A 27,325-nucleotide genomic window follows, 5' to 3' on the forward strand; every position below is an offset into this window, starting at 1 on the left:
GGGAGGCGCGGAAGTGGCTGCGGCGGTTGGGACGGGGAGGGGGACGCGCCTGGGACCCTCGTGCGGCCGCTGCTGCCTGCAAAGCCGGGGGGGAGGAGGGGGCGCCCCGGCCCTTCCAAGACCGCCCCCCCCCCCATTGCTTGGAGCAAGTGCGCGGCTGCTTGCGGTGGGGGCCCCCCTGGCGGGCGCGCTGCTTGCTCTCTCTGCCCTGCTGGGACTCCGAAGGGGCCACGGACTGACCAGCAGCCGAGGAGAGCAGCAAGGAAGGCAGGAGCCGGACTCTCCGCCTGTCTCTGCGGCTGCCTGCGAAGGCCGAGCTGGAGGAGGAGGAAGAGGCGAGGGGGTGCGGGCTGGCCGGCCGGCCGGCGGAGCAAGCTGCAGCGGCCCCCTCCCTTCGCTGAGCCGCGCCCCCTCCCGCCGCCGGAGCCTCTCGAGTGAGTGCAACTTTCCCTAAAGATTCCTGGCCCAGCTCCTCCCCCCCTCCCTCCCCCCCTCTGTCTTTTTCTGTCCCTGCCTGCAACTCGCCACTTCTGCCAACTTTCCTGCTGAACTCTTTCCCGTCGGAAGGTCCCTTTTGGAGAGCCAGGAGGGGAAGGCGGGGCGAGCCCCCAGCCGCCCCGCTGCCGCTGCGATCGCCAGGGACGGGGCGCCTCCAGGCAGCAGCGGGCAGCAGGGACATCGAGGCGGCAGCGTCGCTGCGAGCGCTTGCGGGGGCCCGGGGCGCGCCCGAGACGGGCCCTCTATGCTCTGAGATGGCCTCGGAGCTGGCCATGAGCGCGGCGGACTTGCCCACCAGCCCGCTGGCCATCGAGTACGTCAACGACTTCGACCTGATGAAGTTCGAGGTGAAGAAGGAGCCGGCCGAGGCCGAGAGGTTCTGCCACCGCCTGCCGCCGCCGGGCTCCCTCTCGTCGACGCCCATCAGCACGCCCTGCTCCTCGGTGCCTTCTTCGCCCAGCTTCTGCGCGCCCAGCCCCGGCGGGCAGCCCGCGCCCAACCTGGCCCACCCCGCCGGCGGCAACCCTGCGGGCGCGGCCGGCAAGGCCCAGCTGGAGGACCTCTACTGGATGTCCAACTACCAGCACCACCTCAACCCGGAGGCGCTCAACCTGACGCCGGAGGACGCGGTGGAGGCGCTCATCGGCACCCCGCACCACCATCACCACCACCACCACCACCACCAGCCGGGTGGCGGCGGCGGCGGCGGCTACGAGGGGGGCTTCCGCGCGCAGCCCTTCCCCGGCGAGGAGCTGGCGCCGTCGGGGCACCACCACCACCACGCGGCGCACCACCACGCGGCCGGGCACCACCATCACCACCACCACCACCTGCGCCTGGAGGACCGCTTCTCCGACGACCAGCTGGTCTCCATGTCGGTGCGCGAGCTGAACCGGCAGCTGCGCGGCTTCAGCAAGGAGGAGGTCATCCGCCTCAAGCAGAAGCGGCGCACCCTCAAGAACCGCGGCTACGCCCAGTCCTGCCGCTACAAGCGCGTCCAGCAGCGGCACATCCTGGAGAACGAGAAGTGCCAGCTGCAGAGCCAGGTGGAGCAGCTCAAGCTGGAGGTCTCCCGCCTGGCCAAGGAGCGCGACCTCTACAAGGACAAGTACGAGAAGCTGGCCGGCCGCGCCTTCGCCGCCGTCCCCGCCGCCAGCGCCGCGCCCGCCCCCAGGGACCCCTCGCCGCCCCAGGCCCCCAACGCGGGCAAGCCTTCGGCAGACTTCTTCATGTGAGCCGCCTGGCCTGCTGCTGGGGAGCAGCCCCTCGCTCCGTGGCGGGGCGCGCAGCTCGTGTAAATACCAGGCGCGGAGGGGCAGCAGCGGGCGGCGTCCCGAAGAGACTCGTGTGTGTTTGTTTTTCCGGGCGGAGGCTGCCGCCCGCCCCCGCCGCCGCGGCCAGGGCAAAACACAAGAACTGAAGGCAAAAAGTGAAGCTCCGGGGAGGAGAGGGGACCCCCGCCCCCCAGAGCCCGTCTTTCGTGTACAGAAGCAGGCTGCGGCTGCCTCCGCCGTCCCTCCCAAAAGCCAAGCCCGGGGCGGCGGCAGCAGCAGCAGCAGCAAAGCCAGCCTCTCCTCGCCGCAGCCAGGCCGCCCGTCAGAAGCCGCGAGGCGCGCTGCCAGGACTGCAGCCGGCGGGCGAAGTCTGAACTTCTGGGACGGACAGACACGCGAGCGCAAGGCGTCGGGCGCAGTAAGGGAAGGCACACGGCGGAGGAGGCGCCGGGGCGGGCCGGTGGGCGAGCCCGCCTGGCCCGACGTGAAGCCAGCGCAGCGGCCAGAGCGCCTGGGACGAGCCCGGGCAGAAGCCTCGCTGGGTCTTGCGCCTCTGGAGAGGGACTGGGGCGAGCCGTGCCGGGGCCCCCTCCTCAGCATTCCTGCATGCCGGACATGTATGGGATTTCCATAATCTCTCTCTCCCTCCCTCTCTCTCTCCTCTTTTTCCTACTAGAACCGACGATGAGGGGGAAGCATGAACCAGGTTTTTCTCCCCACTTTGTATTTCTCTCTTTTTATGTCTTCCCCGCCCCCCGCCAAGTCAGGTTTGAGTTCACTCTTTTCCCTTTTCGTTGGTGCATTTTTTTAAAAAAAGCAAGACACAAATTACGAATAGTCTTAAAAATCGGTTTGCAAAGTGATGTGCGCCCCACCCCGTAACAATGCATCCGAGCGCCACAAGACGAACTCTGGACCCCCTCGTTGGGGGGCTGGGGGGGCTTCCGCCTCCAGAGAATTGGTTTTGTTTACCTGCCTTTTTATGTCCCTGTTTTCTTAATTAATTTGTGTGTGCGTGGGTGTGTGTTTTGTTTGTTTTAAACAAATGGGGAACCTGAGCCAGACTAACTTATTTAAGGTGTCCACTTGTACATAAGTAGCCTTTAGTTCCTTTCTCTCCCCCTTGGCCCCCGTTCTTTTCTTGAGCCTTCATTTGCTTGGTGACTTTAAAAGAAAACAGAAAACTAAAAAAAAAGTCTTAATGAAAGTTTGTATGTAATAGCATGCAAATAATATAAGAATTAATTTAATGATGTTGACAAAGCCGAATGCACTATATACAGTAATCAATTGGATTAAATAATGCTGTCTGTTTTATAGAGATTTAAAAGAATATCTATGCTGTTTAAAACAATATTGGGGGAAAAGTTAACACTCGTAAGACAATTTGAAAGGCAATAGAGTAATATATGAACTGCAATCCGTTGGCTGCTATATAATGATATTACTAGTACTATGCACCAGAATTATTTATTAAATTCCAAGGAAACAAAATACAGTTTGAACCTTGATTTATAAAATGCACACTTTATTTATTGAAAACTTGCAATTAAGCTTTGGGTAAAGGCTTAAATGATCTAGAGCTGGGTTTTGTTTTTGTTTTTAAAAGAAATGGGTTGTTTAGGAGGAGAATTTTTAAGGAATGAAGATGCTAAAGCTGATGAGTATTTCTTCAAAGCCTAGCACAATTTGTGAAATTTTGGAAACTGGTGCATTTTCAGGTGCAAGGCATTTTAAATGACCTTTCAATTTTCTGTGGTTTTTAACACTGTTGCATCCAGATTAAAAAGAAAAAAGAACTGATTTCATCTACAGCTTCAATACAGTTCTTAATTATTTTACTTTATATTTTCACATCCTGCTCTTGAGCCATGCAGGCTGTTGTAACCTCAAACCAACTTAATATTTATATATATATATTTTTGTTTGTTTGTCATGACTTGTTTCTCTCTGTGTTCAGACATCAAAAGCCTCCTTTTAGCTTTCATTTGCTACAAAACAAAAATAAACCTCTTTAGACATATGTATATTATTTTGTCTTGCCTTTCTGATTTTATCCAAGCACTTTTTGCACATTCAAGATATTTTGCTTGACTAAGTTTCAGGTTATATATGGAGAACAATTCCTTTTCCTAATTTCTTCACTGCCTTTTTTTTTTGCAAGATAATCAAATCTGTATCTTAAAGTGGGAAATGTGCACTTCTAGCTTAAAAAACATATAGGAATTTAGAATACCATTTAACCTTTGCTTTATTTTGTATTGGATGAAGTGCAAAGACTCTCAGTTTAAAACTCATTTTATTTAGAATAATGCCAAAATAAGTAATTTATTTATAATTTTAAATTACTTGATTTCCTTTTCTTTTTGCTTAGCTTTCTAGTTTAAATTATAATACTTGCTCTTCTCTAGAATAACTTCTTTAAAATATGTATCATTTTTGCATTTTTTCTGCTTGGGGAAAAATTCTATTTGCATAGAGACTGCAGTCTTGTCTTTGAAATGCTTTCAACTTACAGTTAAAACACCCACACGCATTGGAAATGCTTCTGACAATGTATTAACCTGAAATTTTAAAATAGTGGAATATTTATAGACTTGTGTGTGCATATTTTTTTAAAAAGACTATGTATTGTGGATTGACTATATTTTGTAGGTTTTACAATATATGAATTGATCAGCTCAAGCTTTTCTTTGGCGAGTAATTTCGTCATACTTGATTTTAAAAATCGTATTTCTTGTGATCTGCTGACCCTCCTTAAGATTTAAAGTGAGAGATTCTAAATTGGAGAGAGGTCAGCTGTGCCATCTTGTGTGTGCTGTTCCTAGCATACTACAAAAGAATTTTATCTTAAAAATAAGAACAGATTTCCACTCCAAATGTCCTGCTCTTAACAGCTTTCCCGCTGCCTTATGATATAACCATATCCATAGTGCAGCCCATTGGCTTTTATTTATTATGGTAATGAATTGGTTTATTTCTCACTTCTGCTTCTGAGAAGAATTTATATTCTCAAAGTTCCCCACATGTTAAAAAACATCAAGTGTGTAAAGAGAGCTGAGGAAGATCCTGTTCAAATTTCAGAATGCAATTTCCCCCCTAAATTTATTAGAAAGTTAGTAAGGGAGGTGAGCATTTTAATCTGCAAAAGTACAGGCTTATTGAAAAATAGGAATAGCATGGCTCAACCTGAACTTAATTTCTTTGCAATTGTTTCCAGTGAAATTGTTTAAAACAAGTACCTGTATTCATATTGGAAATTTTAAACAAAATAATCCTGCCAAATTTCTAAATATTCTTGCCTGCCACTGCCTCTATTTGGGAGGGTTTTGTTATGTTTGTGTTCTGCTGGTTTGGCCGCAGTCCACCAGCAATGAATACTGCCTGACTATTGACATGAGTGAAGTCTGTGTGGGAGCCTTAATGTGGGTTTCTTTCCCCCCTTCTTTTAAGTGTTCAAATCGGGGTTCCCTGTGTTCCATTGGTGTGTACAGAAGGATGGCCTTTGTGTTTGTATGGTTTGCCTACTGTAGGTGCCCAACAGGTACTGTTCTTGGGCTTTGTGCAAACTCATTTCAGTGAAAGAGGCAGGAGATTTGGAGTCTGTAGAATTTCTCACTTTCTGCTTCCTGAATAGTTTGAACAGGCCCCTTTGCTTTGGGGCAGAATTTGTCCTTAAGAACTAGCTTTGTACTGTATCAAGGAAAGGGAAAAACCTTTAAATATCCCGTTATTACGTGAGACCAAGCACAAAGAGGGAGTCTTGGCCTCTGTTTCCATACTTATTGGGCATGGAAAAGATGGTGGACTGTCTTCCTTCGGCCAGACTTTGAGCATGTTTTCAAATAGCTTGTCTGGTCTAGTTTTAAATTTATTGTATGCATTTTGGACTTTGCTACTCTTGGTAAGGACGCAGTGGATTTCCCAGTTGGGAATGATCTCTTTCACCTGATATTTGCCCTCTTCATTACTTTTGTTAATTTTCTATCTGCTTTCCAAGTTCCAGCATCTCCTCTCCTTTGTCCTCCGTACTACTTTCTCACTTGTCCAGCTTTTCTAAGCTAATTTTCATTCTTGATGCAGCCTGCTGCTGTCCTAAATCTCCCTCATCCCCGTTTTGTGTGTGTATGTATTTGATGGAGTGTGTGTATTGGCTTAAAAACTGTTGTCCTGTGTTGCTGAAATGTTGTGTTGGAAGTGTGAGGTCAGAAGCTTCAAGGTGTTGTATGGTGGTCTGATGTACTTAGGAAACCAACAGAAAATTGCCCTTGGCTTTTGTGGAACTGTGATTTGATGGATCTTTCTCATATGAAAAGAGCCCTTTTCCTGATTGTTACAGAACCATGTTCTGTGTTTTGTCTGCTTTGAGGTTGCCACTCTGAGTGCTGTGTATGAAAGCTTGTTTTTCGCAGTGCGCAACTCTGCGCAATGCCAGATCCTTTGGCGTTCCTTTTACTTCAGGTATTGATGTGAACAAATGTTTCGTAATGAATTCTTGAGGGGTCTTTTTTCTTTGGTTGTTGCTATAAGGAGAAGGAGAGAGTGAGACTGACTGACTGGCTGCTGCTTTGATTATTAGTAGGGTGGTTTGCAGTGCTTGGCTTGGGTTATGTATGTGTTTCTGGAGCCAGAAACTGCGTGCAAGGCCACCATCAGAGAATCCCCCTGAAGTGGGACAATGTTAATTGGACTGGATGGTGGTAGCAGGGAGACAGCCACTCTACGTGCTGATGGCTTGGTCCCTCTTCTGGAGGACCTAATGCCGTTCCCTCTTCTTTCTCTTCTTTTCTCTTCTCTTCTCACCTTGTCTTTCTGGATTCTAAACTTGTGTTAGCTCTGCTTCTGGCTCCTCTTTGCATGCAAGTAGATGAGTTTTGGGTCTTTTCAGAGAGCTTTTCCTTCCTGCTGTCTGCAGATCCTGGTCTAATCCAAAGCAGAGAGAGACTTGTGTGATTGAAGCCACTCTCCATCTCTGTCCTTTTTTCAGAAAGTAGCGTCCGGTCAGTGCCTATGGGATGATGCCTAAATAAGGGCAGAGAAAGGGCGCTAGCCGCAATTTCCACTCCCTGCCTGGCTACCCGAGTCATAGGCAATAATTTCAAAGACTTGGGCATCAGACAAATATGAGCAAAAGCAAGAAGCTTTTCATTTTCAAATATACTCTTCTAAAATTGTGGCGGTTGAGTAGGTCCCACTCCCCCCCCCCCAAGGTAGGGTATCCTTGCCTTATGTTCGTGGACTCTATTGTTGGCTCTTAGCCAGATTCCTAACTTGGAGAGAGTGGGGTGGAACCGGTCTGTTGGATCTCTCATTTTCAGGGTGTGTCCTCGATTATGTTCTGTAGGTTACACATGTTCTGCAATAAGAAAGACTTTAGTTATGGAAGGTATCCTGTTTCCAAAAGCAGGCTGGTTCAATTGTCTTACGATGGTTCATGTAGCTCAGTGTTTGGGCTACAACCAGTGCAGTGACTAGTCAGATAGTTGGGCATGATGGGGACACCTAGTCCTTCTGAATTTCTGGCACCTAGAAGCCAGGCATGCTATCTCTCTCCAGTACATCAAATTCTTTTTCTTGCCTCATGGCCACTGGCAGACCATTCCACGTATATTCAGTGAAGCTTTCTTCTGAAAATTGCTCTCTGCTGGTGGCCATCACAATGTCAGGTGGCAATGAGTTCCATAACTGTTTACTTCCTTTTGATTGCAAACACATCTGGTTCCTTATTTGTGTTAAAAACAAACAAGAAACCCTTAACTGGGAATCCCACCACAGGTTCTGTCCTGTGTGCTGTAGCATCTTTATACGTCCCTGTCCTGTGGAGGATTCTCCTTGATGCATGACCCCTCTTGCTTTTACATTAGGGCTTGTTGGAAGTGCTGATGCATTTTGATAATTCTGTAAATTCTAACAGGCATCATCTGAGTTTGTATTGCATAATGTCTATCCCACCTTTCAGAAGCTCAGAGAACAGCCAGTGTAAACAATCCAATAAGAATTTTAAAATAGGCCTCTAAAAGCAACTATCTCTGAAATATAAAAACTGGGTACCATCCAGTAAGACAGTAATCTGCTTCTTTTGTAGATAACCATTTGTAAAATTTACCTCTGTTGTGTGTGTTCCATTGAACAGCTTATAGTAGTTTTCCAGATGATATGCTTCTTTCAGTGCTAAAACATTGTTTATTGGGTGACAGAACCAATGGAGAGTTTACTCTTATATTCTTTATGCCGATGGGTTTATGCAGAAGTATCATGCTATTTAACTTTGATCCCACCCTTCTGCTACAGAGCTAAAGTTAGTGTATGGAGGCCCGCTTCTGTCTCCACCACAATCCTGTGAGGTAGGCTAGGCCAGGAGAGGACAATGGGTCCAAGGTCATCCAGAGAGTCTTGTGGCTGTGAGAGGATTTGAACTTGGGTCTGCTCAGTCTTACATTGTAGCCACTAGTAACCTCACTGGCTCTCTAATGGCATAATCCAGGGCGGTTAACATAAAACAAAACACATATAAAAATTAAAACAAATCAACAGTTTATAATCAACCATAAAATTAAAACAGACATTTTTTAAAAGCTGAGAAAGCTTGGTTGAAAAGATGGGTTTTCAAGTGTTTTTTGAAAATTGCCAGAGATGGGGAGGATCGTATCTCAGCAGGGAGCGCATTCCACAATCTTGGAGCAGTGACCAAGAAGGCCTGTCTCTGTGTAGCCACCAAACGAGTTGGTGGTAACTGGAGATGGACCTCCTCAGATGACCTCAATGGGCGGTGGGGTTTGTAGCAAAGAAGATGCTCTCTTAAATACCCAGGACCTAAGCCGTTTAGGGCTTTGTAAGTTATAACTAGCACTTTGTATTTTGTCCGGAAACCTATTGGCAGCCAGTGTAGCTCCATCTACAGAGGAGTAAAGTGGTCTCTCCGAGATGACCCAGAGACCAACCTGGCTGCCGTATTCTGAACCAACTGAAGTTTCCGGACTCCGTACAAAGGCAGCCCCACGTTGAGCGCATTACAGAAGTCAAGTCTGGAGGTTATCAACAGATGTACCACTGTTTTGAGGTCATTGATCTAGGAGACTACAACTCCTATCTTCTTCAGCCAAATTGGCCTTTGTGGCTGGGGATGATATGAATTATAATAGTTTTAGTCTGGAGACCCAAGGTTGAGAATCCCACCTGCTTGTGGGGTGGTATGAGGTGGTGGCAGATGGAGTGGCTATTGCCTTGGACTTCGCGAAGTTATGCTCCCGGGTTTGGAGGAAAGGTGGCACTCTTTGTACAGTTAGTTTGCATTGAGATGTGCCAAAGAACCTGTAACGTCTTTTTCAGATGCCTCATTGGAGGCTTGAATCCTTTTGACCTGTGCAAGCCTATGCCAAAAGGTCTTGCACACATGTTCACTCCTATTCTAGGGTTTTAACTATCCTCTGGTGCCCCTTGGTGTCTAGGTCACCAACTCTTTTCATGAAATGGAACAGGATATGCCAGTCGTCCAGTTCTGGCCTCCAAATACAGATATTACACTTCTTTTGGTGAAAATAAAAGAAAGCCAAAATTAGTCACAACTAAGTATTATTGAAAGGGCTCGCTGCTTTAGGGCTTGCTGCTTGATTCTTAATCACACTGACTTGAAAGTAGGCTCCAGTGATTTCAGTGCAATTTACTTCCAGGTAACTCTACTCAGGATTGTAGCAGCAGGGAATGTTAACTTTGTATGTTTTGGGGTTTTTTAAATTTCTAAAGGAACTTGCTTGCAACCCATGCAGGCAACACTAATCTGTGACCAGTTTGTGTTTTTGTGCTGGAGTAGACAAAGGTTGTTGGGGAAATGCAGTTAATCCAACAGCGTACTTAATCAGTTCACGAACTAGTGTGACATGAGCTTATTTGGAAAGAAAGCAAAGTCTTGGGATGTTGAGGCTCTTAATCTGAGCTACCTAAAACGACAGACTGTCTGTTGCTAGCATCTGAGAGTCATTTAACTGGATAACGGATTTGAACAAGTTTGTCTTTTGATGGCAAGTACCAGGGATGGTGCAATTTGAACCTTCTCTGGGAGCTTAATTATGGATCCTGCTTGGAAAGACTAAAATGAAAGAATAATAGTCACTTTGTTTATTGGCTACCCCATAGCAATTGTTCTCTGGGAAGCTCTCACACACAAAAAGGAATAAAGCATGCAATTAAGCACATTAAAACCAAAAAGCTACAAGAACATTTCACCAAAGAAACAAAATAACAGAAGAGGTGCAGTGCCTCCTTCCCTCTTGTAGGTGCAGGGAAGAATGAATTTTGGTCATGTGTGGATGGTGATTTATCTGTCGTGTCCATGAATCGTGCTGCAGGAGTCTTTATATAAGTGTGCCTCCTTTTTTTGTTTGCTTTAGTTTAAATGCATTATTGCAAAATGCACAAGGCAGTTCATTGGCGAGAATCCAGATCGAGGCCCACTGAAAACAATGTTATGTAATATTATTACATAACTTAAATATGTAATTTATGTAAATAAAATATGAGGGCTTGTTAGTTGTGACTAACTATTTTGTTGAAACTTAGTCGAGACTAACCTAGTCTGGATTCTGCCCAGTGTGTATATGTATGTATACCATAAATGATACGTATATAGTATGCAGCAGTTCTTTAGGCACACCACATCCAAAGACAACAGCTTCTATCTTGAGGACATTTGTGTGCAAAATAACAATCAGAACTTGTTCCAGCACCTTAATTTTCAGTGCTGCTGGATACTTAACTGTGGAACGTGCCTACGTTTCTAAGACCTGGGCAGTTACTCCCAGTTTTTTGCCCCGGAAGCCCCAATGGAGACCTGTGTGTTTGCTGCCTCTGTCTCTTTTCCATGGGTAGTAGGGAATTAGTAGGTCTTCCTCTCCTTCCTCTTTCCCCAGGTTTGGATGAGAAGGTCTAAAAATCCCCTTGAATTCCTTCTCTGCTTTCTTATATTGTGATTGGCTGGAGTGGAACTACAGGGCATGAAGTCAGATGGCCAGGATGGGGGTGTGTGTGCGTGTGCCTGGTGAGACAAGCACTGGAAAGGACCGTGGCGTCCTTTAGAATGCAATGTGTGTGCATTAGCATGAATGCTGTGCAGAGATGAGTAATTCTTGTCAACTCCTCCTGGTTACATTTCCGTCCCTCCCCACTAATTCTAGGGCTTGCTGCAATAGATAAGTGGCTAGGATGGACCATACTAACAGTGGCGCAGGGCTACCAAATGTGACATTGACAATCGCCAGTGCAGTGGAACACTGGTAGCAGAGTTAAGATGGATACTCATTTTTTGGGGGGGGGGGTTGAGTCTCAGCGCAATGTTTTATATTTCTCATACAGGCGCTGTTTTTTTTGGTAAAGTAACTAGAAGACTCTGTAATGCGTGCAGAATCCTATGAGAACAGGAATTTTGCTCCTTAAGGCAGCAGCGAGGGCTGGGGAAACCCACTTCCGAAATGCTTCTCGGGCTTCTTGGACTGGGTCTGTTGTTGCTTGGTGATGTGTATCTTTCCTTCTATGCTGGTGTTTCCTGGGAGAGCATGTAAAATCTGTGAACAGGGCAATAAAATGCATATTGCTCCCGCCCGTCTAGACAGCCTTGTATAAATACCTTTCGGCCTACTTTCCCCATATGGTTTTTTAAAAAAATACAGTTAGAAACCGGACATGAACATCTAAATACAGGAGGCTCTCTTTATTTGCGGGGGCTCCATTCCGGCCTATTCCTGCAGATAACAAAATCACAAATAAAGATATCTTAATTCTTTGGGGACTGTGGATCTAGGTTCCTAATCTCACTAAAGTGTGCTGAAGATCTCACGTAAAAGTGGGAGGGGGCAGAAATAAGCACAGTACCTTGCTCTCCAGCAATGCCCCCAAACCTTCCAAATCCTCTGATTTTTGTACTTTTTTAAGGGTTATCCCCCCCCCCCCCCACACACACACACAAAAGGGCCACAAAATGGCTCGGCACTACAAAATGGCGACAGGAGATGATATCAGAAGTTCTTTCCGGCCACTTGGAAACCACGGATAGGTGAAAATAACAATATTTCTCCTTGTGGATAAAGAAACTGGGTCCCTATGACCCAACCACGGATACGTGAAACCGAGGCTGCTGTTTTCTGAACTGAATCCAGTGGCTTAATTCTCTTCCATTAATTCATAATTGGTTTCTGCCTTTCTGGTAATCATGCTTTCCTATCCTTCCCTTCCCAGATGCATTTAAAAGCTGCCGTTTTGCTTCGTTCCTCCCCTCTTCTCTTTTTAAGGCTGCACTAGTCTTCATTTTTTCTGTGACCTCTAAGGGGCATGTTGGGGAGGTGTTCTGGTAAGGACTTACTGGAGAAGGGGAGTTAACCCCTTTCCTTTGCACCATGATGTACCCCTGTTTGGAAGAAAACATGCATGCATAGTTCTGTGTTTCCTAGCTGGGCAAATTTAAGCTTCAGGGGACGGGTGCAAGAATCCTGTGGATAATTAACAAGGAGATTTGAGGACTCATTGTCAGGTTCAGCCTTCTAATCTCCTAAATTCTAGTGGGCGGGGGAATATAGTCAGCATTTTTGTATATACAGACTAACCTCCCTTATGTGGTCACTGAGAGGCTAAATAGCCTGAGTTCTTTGGAAGAGGGGCAAGATGCAGACAGAGAAGCTGCCCAATTTTGCAGCAGTTTGTTTATTGGTATATATTGAACTGAAAGGGACATCCTCTGGTTGTGTAGGATTCACTAAGCACACTGGAGCTGCCTGGATTGCAGCTTGGGACCTTGAAGGAACACTTCTATTACAGGCCTTGTCGGTTTCTCAACACCTCTTTCCTTGTGTCTTGCATGGTTCTGGAACTTTACAAGTCTTACCGTTTGGACCATCTGTGTCTGTCCTAAAAATCCAAATATAAATTATACACCTGAAACTGAAATAGGCAGGAATGGAGTCCCTGCAAACTAAGAGAGCCTCCTGTATTTAGACTAAAAGACTAAAACGAAAAGACACCTCAGAGCGTGCGCTCTCTGTTTTGCCGCATGTGAATGGTAATGCAGGACTGTACACCGAAGCAAGATTTCTGCATTTTGCAGTTGAGGTTTTTTTAACTTGCATCCTAGAATGATTGGAGGAGAATCTGATTCAGATCTAGAGTGCAAAATGCACTTGCAGCAGCATCTCATAACCATGCTGGGAAGTTGATCCTTTAGATTTCAGAGGAATTTACATGTATGTTTGTACATTTAGGTTTAAGCTTGAACACTTTAGATTTGCAGTCTTAGATCTGCAAGAATTAAAATCCGTCACCCCCCCCTTTCTTCTCATCAAAGGTGTGGATAAATATATTATCTGATAATACCTACTTCCCTCCTTCAAGAGCTCAGAGCAACTTCTCTCAGGTTCCTTGAGGATCTCCTATCTGATGGCCAAACCTTCTCCATCAATAGAGTGGAGTCATGTGCCTTCAGACAATTTCCCTGACCAATGTACACATAGTTGTACATGTGTTTGTATATTTATATTTGTGCATGGAACTAGGGAAGCAGACGTGAGTCCAGCCAACATGTCTGGCTGCATATTAGTTGGGAACATGGATGAGTGAAGGGAAGATGGACTGTGTAGGAAGGCGAGAACTCTTCGTTCCGGACATATCAGTGTTACGAGCAGACTCCATTCCTGGGATGTTTGCCGCTGTGGCACTTAACGGTTTTGTGTTTCTGTTCTTCTCACTCGCAGCAGATGCAACTGATTTTGCCAGTGTAGTGTAGCTGATAGAGTGTCGGCCTAGGACTCGGAGACCCGAGTTCAAATCCTTGCTTGGCCCTAAAGCTCTCAAGGTGACCTTGGGCTGGCTAGCCCATTATTTTTGAGGGAAGGTGAACATACCATTTTGAAAACACTTTAATTTTGTCTCTTTTTGTGGTTATTTGCAGGTTGGCAGAATGTGTTTAGATGATTTTATTAGAAACTTTATGTTCAGAAAGTCCGTGTTTAATTTCTCAAATGCTTGAGTTTGCCGGTTTGGAATTGCATCTTCACTCCCGGGCACTCTTCCCCCCACATGGTGCCAGCTCCTTGGAGGCGTGTGAAGGATATATACAAGTCAGCATGTGCTTCTAAGATGCCATCCAGTAGTGGTTCATCCTAAGGAGCTGAGGGGTGGGGCCCAAAGGAGGACGCTCGGGTTGCTCCGCTCTCCCACCTTACCTGAGAGCCGCGCTGCCTGCAGGCTGGCCATTCATCAGGTAGAGCTGCACTACTGGATCGCGTCTGGAAGTGGGAGCCCATCTCTCCCCTTTAGCAGCTTCCATTTGCAATTCCCCCACCCCCAAAGAAGCGCTGCAAGGCCAGCCTAAAGCATGGTTGGACCACACTGCCTGACTGGAGAGATGTGCCCCAGAATCCTTGCAAGGGATCCGGTGGGAGGGTACTTTTTGGATAATACTGTTGCCTACAGTTTCAGCAGTATCCCTAATAATTCTTGCATCCTAAGTGATGGAGGAGTGTGGGTGGTGGATGGGAGAGGTCGTCCAGCTGTCCTCGAACTAGTTCTCAAGTGACTGAGTGACACACTCCCAGCAAAAGATCACTTTCTTGGCTCTCCTCGTATTGTTTCTTACACGTTGAGCGTTGAGTGTGATGACACAGTGATTGAGTAGTGATAAGAATGCCTATTGATTTAGCATGCAGGGAACTATGCAGAATATAGTCAAGATCAAGGATGTTCATGACTGTATGTGTGTGTGTACTAGTCTCGCGTTGCAGAGTAACAAAAGCAAAAAGAGCGAAGAGTCCATGCCCTGAGGATCTTGTGAACTTAAACATTGCTAGGGCAAGATGGCAAAGGGTGAGAATAGAGATAGCTAGGCTCAGATGCAGCTACATTACATAGATTAACTTTGTTTCAGCTGGGAATGAGGAATAAGGAGCTGAGGCATGATGAGAAGATTCGCTTTTAGAGAAGGAAGTGATGGTGCTGAGGCTACCACTTTGGTATTCTAGTCTCTGTTCAATGCAAAATTATTTCTAAAGTTTCTGTCTTGTCTGTTTCAATAGGCTTGAGACAGCTTCCAACCATTAAAGCATATATTCAAATAATGTAGCCTCTTATTAAAACATCACGAGATGGCTGGTTCTAGGATGCAATGCAAAGGACTTGTGTTTAATTTTTTTTTTACAAAGTAGCCCAGAGGTTCCTCTTCTGTGCAAACTGGTTGGGCTGTATTTACCTGAATCCAAGATGAGATTTTCTCCCCAAGTTTTTTGATATTAGAAATCAGGAGGTCGTCTTATGTTCAGAGTCCTGTTTCTTTCAAGGGATAACTTGTATTTAACCTCTGCTTTTTAAGGGGGTCATCTTAAATTCAGGGTCATCCTCCTTGATTCGGGTGAATCCAGTATGTGTACCTTTTCTTGCTTGCATGAACAGTCTTCATCTACCTGCTGATCCCAAACTGGCCAGGCTGAGAGAGAAAAGCAAATGGACTCTTCAGACACTTCCTTGAAACAAGTTGTGTCAAATGATCACTTCTTGCTAGGCAAACCTAGGTCACTGCAGAAGAGTGTAGCCTCCCACATTTCACAGCATGTTGGCTTAAGCCTTGTATGGGGAGTCTGGCGGAGCTGGGAAGAGACGCCGGATGGTCTGTCCCCGAGCTCCAGCGAAGAAATGAAACTTCTGAATTCCTGGGCTCGATCAACTCTGTCGTCCCAGGAGCCAGCTGCCTCCACACTTGAGTGTGTGCGTGTGCGTGCGTGCGTATGATTCTGAATTGCCTGCCCACTCTACCAATTATGGGGAGATCTCTTTTATGTCATCCAGACCCCCCTTTTTCACCCCTGATCCCACTCATAATCTGCAGGCAGTCCTGGTCAAGAGAGGCTGGAAGGTTTGGTGCATCTGAGACTCCTTCGTCTGGCATGCCAAGTGGGTTCAAAGGGCTCAGTGGAGGAGGCCAAACAGCTCTTCCCTCTCGGAGCAGCTGTGCCTCTTTCTTCCTTGGGCTATTTTCTTCCTGTGCGTGTCTCTGAAAACATGTGTCCCGAAAGGAGGGTGTGAAACATGACATGTGTTGAGTGCAATACGCACTTCTTTGCCGTCTCAGGGGAGGGTGGGGGCTGAGGCTGGGGGTGGGGGGAGGAAATATTTCAGCCTAAAGTGGTCAGAGTCTTGGCAATGGATACACTTTTAGGGTCTTGCAGAAAGTGCTTGCTCCACATCTTTCTATGTGGCTTTTAAAATAATGTCATCTTAACGGCAGAAAGTGGTCTTTTCCAAGACTAGGCCTCCTAGGCTCTTACGTCGGTCACTGGATGGCTGTGTTAAGAGAACCGCTTTTTAAAAAAATCTTTGTCCACTGCAGACCTTGGAACTCCGTCTTGGCCAAACCTGCCTATTTTTAAGAGGGAATGAGAAATCTGTTGGATTTCCAGTGGTGGGTGGGTGGATTAGCATTTTTGTTGGAATGCCAGAAGTTTCTAAAAAGAGTTGGAGCTGCAACAAATTTCTGCAAATATTTTAAACTCTCAGCTTTTGTTATTTGAATGCAAGATTTAGCTCACAATTTAGAATTTGAATGCTTTTTGCTTGGCATACCTCAACGACTTTGATTTTGGCAGGAAACCATTATTGTGTTATGAATTACCATACTAAAAATTGTAGGTCAGTTATTGGGTGCTCTTAAAGGCTGTTGCATGCCCCTATCAACGATCAAATAATGTGCAATATTTGAATCCAGAATAAAAGTTAGAAATTGAAATTGCAGTTGGGTTTTACAAATCGCCTGAATGGTCAACATCATAATTCACAAAGGATAGTTTTGGGGAGAATGCTTGGAGTGTTTCTCCTGTATATTTGTGCAGTACCATTTCCCCCCTTACCCTCAAATGTGGCTTACCTATAATTTACAAGTCAAATATTTCGATGTATCCTTCTACTACGTTTCTCTTTAACCACTGTTCTTCCCATGTTGTAGATGAGACACTGGAGCAGTGTGTGCAGTACCCAAAGCCGTAGACGGGACCAGATCAGATGCTCTGCCAGCCCATGGCGTGCAGAGTGCAAGGGCAGGCATGCAGCTCTTCCTCACCCAGCCACCTGAGTTAGAGGGTCACCTGACCTAGCCCAGAACCTTCATGGACCCAAGCAGCCAGATCCAAGACCCATTCACTGTCTGTTGGCTTCAGCGCACTACTGCTCGGGGCAGCTCACAACAATAAGATAGACACAGATACAATAAAAGTAATACAGTTAACTAAATTTTTTAAAAGTCAGATTAAAAACCACAATTATTAGGTTCAAATTAAAACTGAGAATTATAAAAAGCTAAAGAACCTACCAGATATAACAAAGTAATAATGGAGCATTAAAAAGCCTCCTTAAAAAGGTGCATTTTAAGATGTTTTTTAAAAACACCGAGGGAGGGAGCATGGTGAAGCTCTTCAGAGAGAGCGTTCCAAAGCCAAGGGGCCACAACCGAAAAGGCCCTCTCTCTAGTCCCCGCCAATTGGATCTCTGTTGATGGTGGAGTCATGAGCAGGGCCTGAGATGATTTATTTATTTATCATATTTTTACACCGCCCAAAACTTGCGTCTCTGGGTGGTTTACAACAAGATTAAAAAGTAAAACATTAATTAAAAACAAAAACAAAAAAATTTAAAAGCAAGAAATTTAAAACACAATTCAAAATTTTAAAACAATATTCTAAAAACAACAATCAAAACAATATCAGTTAAAAGCCTGGGTAAAGAAATTCATCTTTAAGGACTTCTTAAAGGATGTCAGAGATGGGGAAGCTCTTGTTTCAACAGGGAGTGCATTCCAAAGCCTCGGGGCAGCAACAGAGAAGGCCCGTCCCTGAGTGGCCACCAGACAAGCCAGTGGCAAATGCAGACGGACCTCTCCTGATGATCTCAATGGGCGGCGAGGTTCATTACAAAGAAGCCATTCTCTTAAAAACCCAGGGTCCAAGCTGTTTAGGGCTTTATAGGTATGACCAACACCTTGTATTTTGCCCGGAAACATATTGGCAGCCAGTGTAACTCCTTCAATACGATATGATGAGTGGAGGGCCCTGGCAGATTCATATGGGTGAATGCGGTCCGACAGGTACCTCGCCCCCAAGCCATGTAGGGCTTTAAAGGTTGATACCAGCACTTTGAATCTAGCCTGGAAGCAGACTGGTAGCCAATGAAGCTGATGCAGGATGGGTGTAATACTCGTGAAGCAACTTGCACCCACGAGCATCCTTGCGGCAGCATTCGGAACCAGCTGACGCTTCCAAACAGTCTTCAAGGGCAGCCCCACGTAGAGTGCAGGACACCCTTGGGTCCCCAGTTGATGTTGGACTACAACTCCCATTGTCCCCATCCACAATGGCTGGTGACAATGGGAGTTGTAGTCCAACATCATCTGGGGACCCAAGGTTGGGAATGAATCCCTGGGACAGGGTCTTGCAAAACTGTCTTCTCTCGATCTTTCAGAATGCGACTTCTAAAAACTGCCTGCTTCAAAAGGTGTAGGGTCTATTAGCCTTAAAATTAAAAAGAATGAACACACTTCTAAGCTAGCCAGAACCCGTTATATACATTGATATAATGAACCCAAATAGTTTCTGGAAAAACCTGGTTCATGAAATGGGGGATAAATGTAATACATGCATTTAGGAAATATCTTGATACTGACCAAGGTGATTTACAGGAAAAAAAATTCAGTAATAAAATTGGCATTACTTGCTCAAATCTGCTGATGATTCAGTTTTTGATGAAGAATCCCAGTTGTAAATTTTCACTGTGGAATCAGAGGCATGGGAAGTACATGTATTTTGGAGCACAGGGTAGACAAGGTGTGTTATGGCCAGCCACTCAATGACTCAGTTTGCTCTTCATAAATATCAGGGAAATGTGATATTCTATTGGGTATTGTTTTTCTTGGCTAAACTGATGAGAGATCTTTCCTTGCAGCTTTTATTTCCATTTTGATTTTTGTCTGAACAACTTTTTTTAATGGCAATACATACTAAAGCCTGACTAGGATTCTGGCATTCCATCCACGGATGTTTCCAGATAATTGAATGTTCACTCCCCCAAATCAAATGGCTTGGCTTCAAAACACTGCCACAGACTGAGTTTTATTTTTTATTTCTGTCCCTCCAATCGTTTTAGGGAACACCCTGCAACTGAACATTCAAGCTTATTTCAGTAGAGAGCTGAGTGCCAGAAATAGATTTCCTTTAAAAACAAAAAATTAGTAGTCAGTGATATTTGCTGTTTTATTGTGAGTCTTGCAATTCTGGGCTTGAAGGCACTGTCAAATCATGTGACTCTGGATAACATCGTAACACTTGAAAACTTTGCATTTCCTTGCCGAAGCATTTGTTAGCAAAACGGGGGTTTTGTTCAGTGTGTGCATTTGCGGAGGACACTTTCATGCCGTGCCTTTTCTCAAGGTGAGGGAGATGCCCGCTTCACCCAAAGGCCGGTGTGGTGTTGCTAACATACCAAGATGTGGTGCCATGCATGAGACATACTGGAGTGTTTTTTGTATGAATTATTTTTTTCCTTCCTTTTTTTTTCCTACTTCGGCGAACCAAGACAGGGCAAATTTCTCTCTTGTTCAGCAAATTCGTCATTAGCTTTGTGACCTCTTTATGATGCTTGGGGCTATTTCTGTGTCCCGCACCAAACATGTTCACAAGATTGCAGTTACATTTTTAGCATATGGATCAAGATGGCTAGAGACTGTCAGGAAAGGTGTTGCATAATGTGCTTAATCTGGTCCTCTGTCCTGCTTCAGCCTTTTATGGCAGGTTGGATGCTTGATCGCATGCATCTCAAAGCCTCTTCTGATTCAAAGTTTTCTTCCCAGAAGGGCTTGGAAATTTACCCTCTATGAGCCAATCCACATAGAAAATGTAAATGGCAGTGCTAGGGAGAAACCGAGGAAGACCATTAAACAGGAATCATCTTCTTTACACTTAGGAACATAGGAAGCTGCCCTATACTGAGTCAGACCCTTGGTCCATCTAGCTCATTATCGTCTACACAGACTGGCAGCGGCTTCTCCAAGGTTGCAGGCAGGAATCTCTCTCAGCCTTATCTTGGAGATGTTGCCAGGGAGGGAACTTGGAACCTTCTGCTCTTCCCAGAGCGGCCCCATTATCCCCTAAGGGGAAGATCTTACAGTGCTCACACTTCTAGTCTCCCTTTCATATGCAACCAGGGCAGACCCTGCTTAGCTAAGGGGACAAGCCATGCTTGCTACCACAAGACCAGCTCTCCTCTCCTCTCTGAGGACACTTGAGAGAAACCGTCTACTGCACTTCATGGCTTCCAGTCAGAGCCATGAAGACTAATTCTTACAGCCTTATCCAGGAGTCGGCCAACTCAATGGCACAAGTTTACTTTATTCAGGTGTCCAGGATGCTCTGGATGATTCTAGAATGTCTCTAAAGCTCCCTTTAGAGGTGTAGGCGTGTGTGTGTGTCTTGGAGCTCCATTTTAAACATGGATGCATTTGGGGTGTGGATTCTGCTGCAGATGGCACAAAGGGATGCCTCATCTGGCAGCAACATCCCCGATGCAAGCCCCATTCAAAGGGCTGGGAGCTGCACATCAATGGCTGCCCTTGCTCCCCGCTGTTGCCATTCATTGTAATGGAGCTTTCGCAGGAAATCTCCCTGGAGACTTGTTTGCAAAGCCATCCCACTGGATCAGGTGCTAATGCTGACACATTAAAATTTCAGCAATCTCATAATACCATTATAGGCAGTGAGTGCATTTCGCGCTCCTTTTCCCTAACCGAAATGTGTAGGGACTGGATTTCTGGAAGCATCAAATGGTGCTTTCAAAGGGCCACCAAGGGAGGAGAAATACGGCGGCTGTTGTGGACGCTCGTGCTTGGCGTTCTGAAGTGGAACCATTCTGCTTTCTAATATTTTTGATTGACTTGGCTCCATCAGCATCGTTGGCAAACGGTGGAGAAAGCTATTGATTTCTCCTCTATGTAAAATTACATGTTGCATAATTTCAGCATAATGTTGGTCTGTAGCGTAGCTTACCAGATCTTTACTGCACCTCCTGTGCTGCTGCTTTAAAATGCCAAATGCCCTTCAGAAGTGCTGTGTGGAGGCTAATTATGATGAGGAGCAGTATTTTGTAACTATTCTGAAGCCGTGATTTTCTGTTCTCTCTGACAAGGCTGGATACTTTCCAATGGGATGGATATATAGATACACAGAGAGAGCCAGCGTGGTGTAGTGGTTAGAGTTCTCGACTAGGACCGGGGAGACCCGAGTTCAAATCCCCATTCAGCCATGAATACTAGCTGGGTGACTCTGGGCCAGTCACTCCTCTCTCAGCCTAACCTACTTCACAGGGTTGTTGTGAGGAGAAACCTAATATGTAGTACACCCCTCTGGGCTCCTTGGAGGAAGAGCGGGGTGTAAAATGTAAATAATAATAATATAGAGCCTGCTCTCTACTTTTGTTTAGGTGTGCAGGCTGCTGATTAACTGGTGAGGTTTTTCTCTTCCTGCCCCTCGCATCTCTCCCTCTCTCCCCTCCCTTTTGCAAAGGGCATCATGTATTTGAGTATGCATGTGTGTGGCTTTGAAGAAAGCAACTGGCTGGTATAAGGTTCCTTACATAACAGGCTAAGTGGTCAGGAGGGGAGACAGAGTGGTTTTGTGAATAAGGACACTGAAACAGCCTGTGGTCATTTGGCTTTAATGAAGTGTATGGCCTGATACGGGGAGCTCTTCGAGGATCTGTGCAACCCACCTTCTCTGCATGCCAGTTGGTTCACGCAAAAGTGATGACGATTAGGTTTTTAAAAAGATGCTCTGTTGAAAAATCGCCCCGACAATAAAGTCGGCCTGTGCTGCCTTACCTTGGAATAGAGGAGCGATATAGTTTTCAGCTCTCTTGGCAATGGGCTTGTTTTGATTTTAAATTGGCCTAAGGTGGGGCAGGCTGCCGTGAGATGCCTGGAGCACCCCGGTCCTGTCAGGCTCTGGCACAACAGCTCTCCGTCTTGGTCAGCTTTAGGAATTTGGATGGGAGGGAAGATTCTTCTAGCATTGACAGTCCCTCGATTGTTTCTTGTCGACCTCCATATTTATCTTGCACTTTTCATGCCGCAGAGAGGGGTAATTCTTCACTCGCTTCTGTTATTTGTTTCACTTCTATCTTGCTTTGCTTCCACCACGTGGCCCCAGGTTCCCAGGTGGTCTCCGCTCCAACCACTGACCAGACTGAGACCTGCTTAGCTTTCAGCAAAGTGGCTGCATCCTGTGCCTTCAGACCACACCCTGGGAGAATGTTTTGCCCGGTTCCTTGGATGTCAGTGCATTTAAATTTGGGGAGTTGCAGATGGAACCTGGTCCTAGAGGCTGGAGGGTGGGGTGCGCGGGTGGGTGGGGGTGGGCAGAATGTTCATTTGAGGCTCCCACTTTCTTCTCTCTAGCTGACATATTGCACAATGCTGCGCACATGATGGAACGTAATGCTTGCACCATTGCACAAGAGCACTGTTGTGCAAGCACAAAAAGTGTGCAAAGGGAGTTGTGTGACTGTGCAGCCAATCTATATAACAGCTTCACTGTTGCGCAGCTCAGTTTGTGCTTGTGCAATAGCCCAAGCATTCCATTCCATTGCGTGCATGACATTGCACAGCTGCATCCTGTGTCTGTGTAATAACCCCAGTACTGAAATAATTCTCGATCCTGCAGTTATATTTTAGCTGATTACTGCCTTGAATGAAAAGGATTGATCTGATCATTTCAAGTACTGAGCTGTACTTTGGATGGCGCCCCTCTGTGTGTGGGACACCCCCCTCCCCCCGGCTCTGGATGTAATACAACCCTGGTTGTTGGAGCAAATAAAGCAATTCATTACAATCCACAGCACATGGAAGAGATGAGAGGCCAGTGGAGAGGGGGCTGAGGAAAGACTGATGGGCCAGTAGAACAACTGGACTGCCTTCCTGGTGGTGCCAAGTTTGAGTCCCCAAAGAGGCTTCCTTTGCCCCTTCTTTCTTTAGTTTCTGGGGGCAGTGTAGAAATCCTTTGCTTTATTTTCAAAAAAACACTTGGGTTTCAGTGCTTTGCTTGCTGGAGATTGTTTTGCGTGTGTGAGTGAGAGAGAGAGAATGAATGAATGAATGAATGAATGAATTGTAAGCTGCTTTATGGACCCATTTGGGGTAAAAAGAGGTAGAAATGGTTTAAATAAATGGAGAATATGCTTCATTGTACTGTAAAACCTGCTGCTTGAGGTGAAGTGTGTGTGAGGCAGAGACAGAGGTGTCCCCTACCTTTTACTTTTCTGAGAGCATATATCTGCATGATAGTGCCCACAAAATCCAAGCAGAGAGAGCCACAAACTCTCTCTCCATTTTAAAGCTTGATGCCTTGTTAAAAATAATTTGCATATTCAGTGAACAGGTATTGACCTCATAGGTAAAGAAGATGTGAAGGCCCAGAGAAAAAACCCTTCTTTTCCTGAGTCCTGAAATGGAAAAACTGGGGAAATAGCCCTTGTGTGACATTGCTTTGGAATGATGTTTAAAATATTTCTAAAGCAGTGTGTCAATGTTACAGCCAGTTCATGTTTCTGCAGACCTTAGAAACAAGATGCAAAGAAGATGATGATAGTCATGACTGTGTTGCTACTGCATTGACTGGGTTTACTAAACAATAGGGTTGCCAGCTCCAGATGGCGAAAATAGTCGATATCTGCCACCCCAAAAGTGGAAACAGTTGGTGCTGTTCACCTAAAAAGTCTCCATCTTGCATTTAAAAAATTGCATAAAATTTACATATGCTAATTGGTATAATGCTAAAAACAGGATAATTTGACAGTAAATAGAACTCGCACCCATTTTCCCACACGGTTCAAACACCAGCCTTCCTCTGACTGGATCGCAGAACCTTATGGGGCAAATGGTGCATTTTCTTTTCATTTTCAGTGGGGAGGGAAACCACTGCAGAACCCTTTCCACACAGTTCAAACACCAGTAACCTCTGGATCACAGAATCCCATGGGGCAAATGGGGCATTTTTATTTCATTGTGTGTGGGGGGGGGAGACACAACATACCCCTTCTCCACAGTTCAACACGAGTCTCCCCTCCGCAGTGGTGCATAGAGGAGAAGCATAGGTTTCCTGAATGCTGGGTGCACACCGCAGCAGTCGAGCAGCAGAGACACACGACACAGTCAGAAGAAGAAGTCCCTCATTCCTTGGGCCACCGGGCCAGTGACAGTGAGTCGGTCACGGGAGTCAACGAGGAGGCAGGCTGCTGCAAAAAACACTTGGCTTAGGAAATGGGATGGGGATTGCCAGCACAGCAGCATACAAATGAGCTCCTCCCACCACCACCACACAGCAAATGTCACACTTGAATAAGGCCAGTGTTCCCAATGGACCTACTCATGGGTAACGGCCACTGAATGATTTGGATCGCTGGGACTCCAGACACCCCCTCTAGCACAGAAATCGCTTCAGGGGTTTTTAAATAGTTGCAAATCCCAGGTAAAAGTCCATACCTGGGAACCCAATTAAACAAGCAAAAAGGGTTGATGTTGGGAAGGGGAGAGCAGATAGCGGGACCTCTTCATGGGTTTGGTCCAGGAGTGCCCTCTGGGGGTCGTCTGAGCTTGTTGCACCTGCAGGCTGGTGGGAATGGTGATGAAGCTTGACCCAGCTCCGCCTTGTCTCCTCTTACTTCTCGTCTGCCTCAGATTCCTCCGTTTCTACATCAAATGGAATGGGTGGATGCATGTTTGAAAATCTGCGCCCGCACACAAACCAAACAATGTGAAAGAGTTGAGAAACGTGTCTCAAGGAGTGCATACTTCCTATTTTTCTGAAATCCATGAAGCTTGAAGTGGAAGTCTGGAATCTCAAGCAATGGAATGTTTAGATTCTAATTAGCGGAATAGACAAGTTATGCTAGTATTTTCAAGCATATATTATTTACTGGGATATAGATTTGTTTTAGTTACTTTGCAGCCCAATCCTGTGCATGTTTACTTTGTGGCAAGCCCCATTAACTTCAGTGGGGTCTGCTCACAGGTAAGCGCACAGAATTTCCACCCTACTGGATATGATGATACATGGGTATCATGGGTGTTAAAGTTTAATGGAGTATCCGATTGTGTTTTGTGAGCCCTTAATTACATTATAGGGATGTTTTATTTTCTGACTTTTTTCTAAAAAATGTAAATAAAAATACGAACTACTTTCTGCACAACAATACAGAGATCCACATTCTAAGTTCAGATAATAAAATTGTCCATTTTTTCATTACCAGGTTGATAATTTCTTTAACTGGCTTCCATTTAAGTAATTGCCAGCTGGGATAACAGAAAGAAAATTGGATATCCTTAGAACAGTGGCTTGTGAGTAAGCTGGATTGAATTCAGTGTGGAGAAATCATTTTACTCTGAGTAAACCAGAACACGTACTGACGTACATACTGAGTCAATGTTCATCAGAATGGGATATCTGCCGTCCACAGCTTCATCTTTAGCCTTGGTCTGCTTGTAATTGTCGACTGGATAAAATGAAGACCCTGATAGTTAATGGAGTTTCAGGAAGATTGAGATACCAAACAATAAAATATTATGCATAGCATAATACATTTCATGTTTTTAATGTAGTAAAATAAGTTTATGCCTGATAAGAAAGGAGAAGTACTGTATCTATTTGAATTCCCCCCCCCCAAAATGCTTGGTTCCCCCCTCCCCAAGTCAAAAATAAAGAATAGAATACCCAGGGTGGTCCTCCCGCCAACACAACAGGAAATGCATCTCTGTGCAGAGGGAGATAAAGCAGCCTCCTTTTGAGGAATGATGTATTTATCACGGTGCCCATACACTAGAATGACCCTGCTTTTGTTTTCCGTGGACTGACGACATTTAATGGGTTTTGTGTTTTTGAGACATGCAGTGCCCACTCCAGCCCAAAGGGAAGTGTTTTTTAGGTCCTGTTGATTTCAGTGCAGGGATTCAGCAGCTCCCCAATTCTCTCCTACTAAACTGGGTGCAGCTGTAAAAGAGCAGAGTATTTCACTGGGCCATGCCCACTGTGGCTTTCAGGCCACCCAGTCATGAAATCAGAATTGACTAGCGAACGGAATATCAAGCTTCACTTTTGGACTCTCTGCCCCCAGCAGATCTCAGATCCTTTCGCTCTATGGGTTTTCAGACTTGGGTGCCCAGCTGTTGTTCGACGACAGCTCTCATCATTCCCAGCCACAGTGGCTGGGGATGATGGGGGTTGTAGTCAGGCAGCTAGGGATCCAAGTCTGAGAACCCCTGTTTTACTTTGCATTACTCAGTAATTAACTTTACATCAGCTTACATCATTAAAAAAAAATGCCATTGGAAAATTCTGTTCAAATTGCTACATTTTCATAAGGATGCAGTCAGAACTGAGTATTTGTTCCAGTAAAGGAGCTTTGAATTTCTCACTAAGATATACTAGACCAATAATTGGAGTTGCTTGCTTTTCTTTGTGTGTTAAATCAAGGTTTCTTGACCTTGGGCCTCTAGATGATGTTGGAATACAACTCCCATCATCCCCAGATATGGCTGGGGATGATGGGAGTTGTAGTCCAACAACATCTGGGGGCCCAAGGTTAAAAAATCTTGCGTTAAGTCATTCTTGATGGGTTTTTTTGGGGGTATGCTGACTTCTTAAATACATCTTTTGATTTCTGATGAATTTTTTCTCATTGGGGCATTTTTCCAAAAGAGCTACAGTGCAAAGGAGAGTAAGCCTGAAAAAAACCCAGCCCCTCCCTTAAAAGAAAAGATCAGGATTTTGCAATAGTGCCGGTCTGAGATCTGTTCTGAGTACAATCTGAAAGTTCAGTGTCTCATGATACACTGGAATATCCACACTCTAGCCCAGCTCTCCTTCATTTCAATGAAGAGAACTTCTTGGTGGGTTTTTCCCTTCTGTGCACATGCCTGTCCAAGTCTAACTGCACAAACTCAGGAGGGAAATATTTAAATTAAAAAGCACCCTGAGGCCTTTCTGACTCACTTGAGTCACTGGCTGACACACGTCAGTTTAGTAATCCATGTATGCAGTCTGCACGAACACAAAGATTGTGCAAACTGGAAATAATGGGTTTATTTTTGTGCAATGCCATTTGTGCAATTTCTGCATTTGTGCAATTTGTACAACTTGTGTGCATGCCACGTTGCTGGGTTGTCTTGCTCTTGTGGGATATGCCAGCCAATGGGTGCTTTTATGTGAAATGGTATGTTCTTCTCCTCATTTGACAAAGCACAAACTATTCTTTGGATCCTGCTGCAAATATGTTTTTCTGGGGCCTTGATGTTTTTGTAACTTGAGACTCCAGCACTAACCTTGCTGTGGTTCCCTAGGGCTGCTTCCCCCCCCCTTTTTATAACTGAAAATAAGTGTTTTCATGACTCCCTGCCCCCCACCCCCATCAGGTTATTTCACCTGTAATTGCTAGTAATAAAAGTAATCTACTGGTCCACTGTACTGGATGACGATTGCCAAAGTTGCTGCTTTTCA

At 45.5% G+C, this 27,325-nt stretch overlaps 1 protein-coding gene across 2 annotated transcripts; it reads left to right on the forward strand.

Moving 5' to 3' along the window:
* MAFA (MAF bZIP transcription factor A) lies at window positions 1-25,408 on the forward strand. 2 transcript variants are annotated; one of them, XR_008307303.1, is made up of 2 exons: window positions 1-434; window positions 25,083-25,408. XR_008307303.1 is itself a non-coding variant. In XM_053250723.1 (2 exons), the coding sequence occupies exon 1, from the start codon at window positions 753-755 to the stop codon at window positions 1,731-1,733; it is 981 nt and encodes a 326-aa protein (XP_053106698.1). In that variant the 5' UTR covers window positions 1-752; the 3' UTR covers window positions 1,734-2,389; window positions 25,083-25,408. The 2 variants fall into 2 exon arrangements, 1 of the variants encoding a protein (XP_053106698.1); XM_053250723.1 differs by having other exon boundaries at window positions 1-2,389.
* Window positions 25,409-27,325: the final 1,917 nt, after the last annotated feature.

The sequence above is a fragment of the Hemicordylus capensis genome, chromosome 4 (assembly GCF_027244095.1).
Source record: "Hemicordylus capensis ecotype Gifberg chromosome 4, rHemCap1.1.pri, whole genome shotgun sequence".
In the NCBI taxonomy this organism is placed as follows: Eukaryota; Metazoa; Chordata; class Lepidosauria; order Squamata; family Cordylidae; genus Hemicordylus; species Hemicordylus capensis.